This window comes from Oratosquilla oratoria, chromosome 15 (genome assembly GCF_046742065.1).
Source record: "Oratosquilla oratoria isolate Oo_2021 chromosome 15, ASM4674206v1, whole genome shotgun sequence".
NCBI classification, from domain to species: Eukaryota; Metazoa; Arthropoda; class Malacostraca; order Stomatopoda; family Squillidae; genus Oratosquilla; species Oratosquilla oratoria.
In genome coordinates, this window is record NC_134791.1 from 50,532,501 (window position 1) to 50,536,403 (window position 3,903).

Below are 3,903 nucleotides of genomic sequence, written 5' to 3' on the forward strand. Positions count from 1 at the left end.
CCTGAAGAGGGCTACTATTAATAGCCGAAAAATAGGATTCTTCTTTATTCGAAATTTATTTTCTCCGACCGTGGGTTTCCAGTGTCATTTACAAATGTACTACTACATTCCTGTTTAGAAATATATATATATATATATATTATATACATATAATATATGTATATTATATACATATAATATATGTATATGTATATATATACAGTAGATACCAAGGACTTTTTCCCCCTGACAATGGAAGTAGCCAAGTCAAAAGGCATGTACCCAGACACTCCCATTTCTCTCCCATCCACTACCCTTTCCTCCCTCTCATCTTGGCTCCTCCTGGATGAAGGATCATCACTATATCTCACTCACTGCCATGGGTCAGAAGAAATGCAGCAAGACACAGCAAGCAGGAACGTTTTCTACACTGGTAATTTTATTATCTTCTTTTAGATAAATATTCATTAATAGAACTCTAGGATGTCTTAAACTAGATTATAGGCCGATGTTTGAATTATTGATAAGTCCGTTGTCAGTTATAATTAATTTCAAATTGCTCTCGCCACATGTTGTCTTTTTGAGGTGTTGGTAAAGTTAATAATTTTATGTGTGATTCTAATTGGTGTCTCGGCGGCCCACCTCAACTTTGTACTTTCAAATTAAAGTCACACACAAAAAAAGATGGTACGTAAACAGCACATTTCGTCTGTTTTTATCGATATCTGCAGTTTGACTAGTGGGTCTATAAAGTAATCCAAGCACAATTTTGCGTTGTTTACTCCACAGCTATAAACGATTTTTATGTTGTTGATAGTTACATTAGATATTATATTTGCATGAAGGTTTGTCTTGAGGTAAAGCAAAAATCCACCACCTTTCCTATTTTCTATTTCATAATTAAAGATGGAGTGTCCTGTTAAGTCGATTTCTACTAGAAAGCCCCTGATGGACGTGATTATAAATTGTTTTGTGACACCAATAATATGTTAATCTTCCATTGCTCCTAGAGCTTCAAGGTCTGAAAAAATATTTCTTAAAACTTCTTGCATCTATGTAGCATGCTTTAACTAAAGAGGGGGTATCCTGGTAAGTCGATTTCTTCTAAAAAGTCCCTGACGGACGTATTTATAAATTATTCTGTGACACCAATGATGTGGTATTCTTCCATTGCTCCTAGAACTTCAAGGTCTGAAATTTTATTCCTTAGACTTCGTGCATTTACGTAGCGTATCTTAATTTGAGAGTGATCATGAATATCACTACTGGGAAAAATATGGTCCTGCTGTTATCATGTCATGATTTTTTTTTTTCTGAAATAGAAATTTGATCATTGAAGATTCTCATGAATGATGACGCACCAACCTCGCTTAAGTGATGTCCATCTTGCTGAAATAGATACTTTTTGTCATAGAAATTGTTCTAGAAAATGACACAGTCGACTATTTCCTGGAAACAGATTTATTGGTCTCCCGTATCTTGGGAAGAATACCTGGAATAGTAAGTTTTTTGGTCTAAGTTTTATATTTTCGGGTCATTTGCCTATTTCTGTAGCAGCTCTTCCAATCTGGTGCACTCAATGTCGTTCGTACCTACGTGGATAATAAAAAATGTATTATTACCTGGTTCATTTGTTAACTTGTTACAAGCAGCTTCCATATTAATAATTCTGCCACCTGCAAGACAGATTTTTTTGTGTGTTTTTGAGGAGCTCGCCTAGCATTAATGAGTCGCCAATTAACTTTGTTTTATGGACGTTGTCTTCCTACTTGGCGAGTACTTTAAATCTTTTAAAACATTTCACTGGAACAAATTGTTTCCCATCAGTTTTCCTAGCTCCATTTTTGATATTTATTTATTTATCTATTTATCTATTTATTTGTTTGTTTATTTATTTATTTATTTGTGTATTCATTTATTTATTTATTTATTTGTTTATTTATTTATTTATTTATTTATTTATTTATTTATTTATTCATTTATTTATTTATTTATTTATTTATTTATTCATTTATTTATTTATTTATTTATTTATTTATTTATTTATTTATTTATTTATCTATTTATCTTATATTTATTTATTTATTCATTTATTTGTTTATTTATCTAGTTATTTATTTATCTATTCATTTATTTGTTTATTTATTTTCTACTTATTTATTTATCTATTTATTTATTTATTTATTCATTTTTATTTATTTATCTATTTTACGAATCTAAACTGATTTTTATCAGAATTCTGAGAGGGGCAAAAAATTTGTCAATGTTTATAGGTGAGGAATCGGTGGATTGGCGCATGCTGGATTTTTTTTTTTTTCATATAATAGCTAACGATTCCTTCTACCTCTCTCCCCAAAACCATCATATCGTCTTCTAACCTACAAAACCTGCAAGAGGTAGAATGAGAAAAAATGCCGAGAAAAGCGACCACCACAAGTCTTACACGAAGAGTTCACATTCATTCCAAAGACTTAAAGGAACAGTGAATACATGAATACATAAATAACATTAATCAACAATGATAAAATAAGCAACACAATGGAAGAAGTAAGCAGAGAGTAGTAGTTATAAGTAATATTTTGACAACAGTGTAAAAAATATAAGTTGGAAAATTTGATTAGATTGTATACAACGAAAGTATATCAATAAATATAAACATTTGGAGTTATGCAATATTCAGTAGTCTATCTTTACTGAATATACTGAGTAAAAAGAAATTGCAAAAGTTTTGCTTCTCTCTCTCTCTCTCTCTCTCTCTCTCTCTCTCTCTCTCTCTCTCTCTCTCTCTCTCTCTCTCTCTCTCTCTCTCTCTCTCTCTCTCTCTCTCTCTTAATGCAAAATGCTACGATGGTTCCAAATACGTACTTGCTTTTTTCTACCATCGACTTTTAAGTGATATAGAAAATCACATATATATAAAGATATGTTTGGAGAACGGGAAAGCACACATACGATTGTTACATGTTTTTGTTATACCTAAACATGCATCACATAAAATTGTGAAAATTGCGAAGTACTAGATTACTTATATACTGTACTTTGAAATGAGTATGGGTGACCAAGAAACAAAATATGGCCATCTCATATGATATTTGGAAGCTGTCTATCAAATTTAGATGCACGGCTGTGAGGAGCAAGAAAAGCAATGCAATTTGTTGTGCCGAGAATTTAGCGAAAGCCAAAAAATCATCACGATGAGTGCTACTCTTTTATGATTGACATACCAAAGTACAGAAAAGTTATGGGAAGAAAATTCCTTTTACATGTCTATCCCAGCGTTTTATCCTCTATTGCGCTTGCACCACATGATCATACTTTACTGGTTTCATGACGTCAGGTGTCCACTTTGATACACGACCTGTCACATTCTTTTGGACACATGGCTGCGAACCTCCTGAAGGGAATGTTCAGCTGGCACAGTATCTTCAAGGATGCAAAGGAGTGGCCCAGATCCTGCATCGCCTATCAGCGAAGCGACAATCATCGCCACACAGATTCATGTATCTGATCATTCCATCAACTTGGACGACGCTTTATACATGCTAATGTTGACATCGTCGTCCCATTCCCTTCGTCATGAAACCATCGTTACTTCATCACCGCCGCCAACAGGTCGACCTGCTGTTTGAAGACCATCCCTCTGAATGATGCCACAGGCTCATCCTGCACCACAGCCCTCTTCACTGGGTGGATTGTCAGATTCGAACTGCAGGAGCATATTACCTCCAACAGAGGAATATCCTTCGCAGGGCGGCTGTGGCAGTCCCTCGCTGAACTCCTGGGTACCACATCTCACCACAATACCCCCTACAACCCTGCAGCCAATAGCACAGTCGAACGACCCCACTGCTCCCTAAAAGCATCTCTTGTGGCACGTTGCATCAACGACTCCTGGTTTGCCAAACCACCATGGATACTCCTTGA

General features: G+C 34.7%; 1 protein-coding gene across 1 annotated transcript in view; it reads left to right on the forward strand.

Annotated features, from left to right (window-relative positions):
* Positions 1 to 358: 358 nt before the first annotated feature.
* The window catches only part of LOC143033163 (uncharacterized), a 3,549-nt gene continuing 4 nt past the window's right edge, over positions 359 to 3,903 (forward strand). The window contains exons 1-3 of the mRNA XM_076198360.1: positions 359 to 412; positions 3,317 to 3,479; positions 3,636 to 3,903. The exon at positions 3,636 to 3,903 is cut by the window's right edge and continues 4 nt beyond it. Of these exons, the coding sequence (XP_076054475.1) occupies positions 359 to 412; positions 3,317 to 3,479; positions 3,636 to 3,903 (485 nt within the window). The remainder of the gene's footprint in view (positions 413 to 3,316; positions 3,480 to 3,635) is intronic.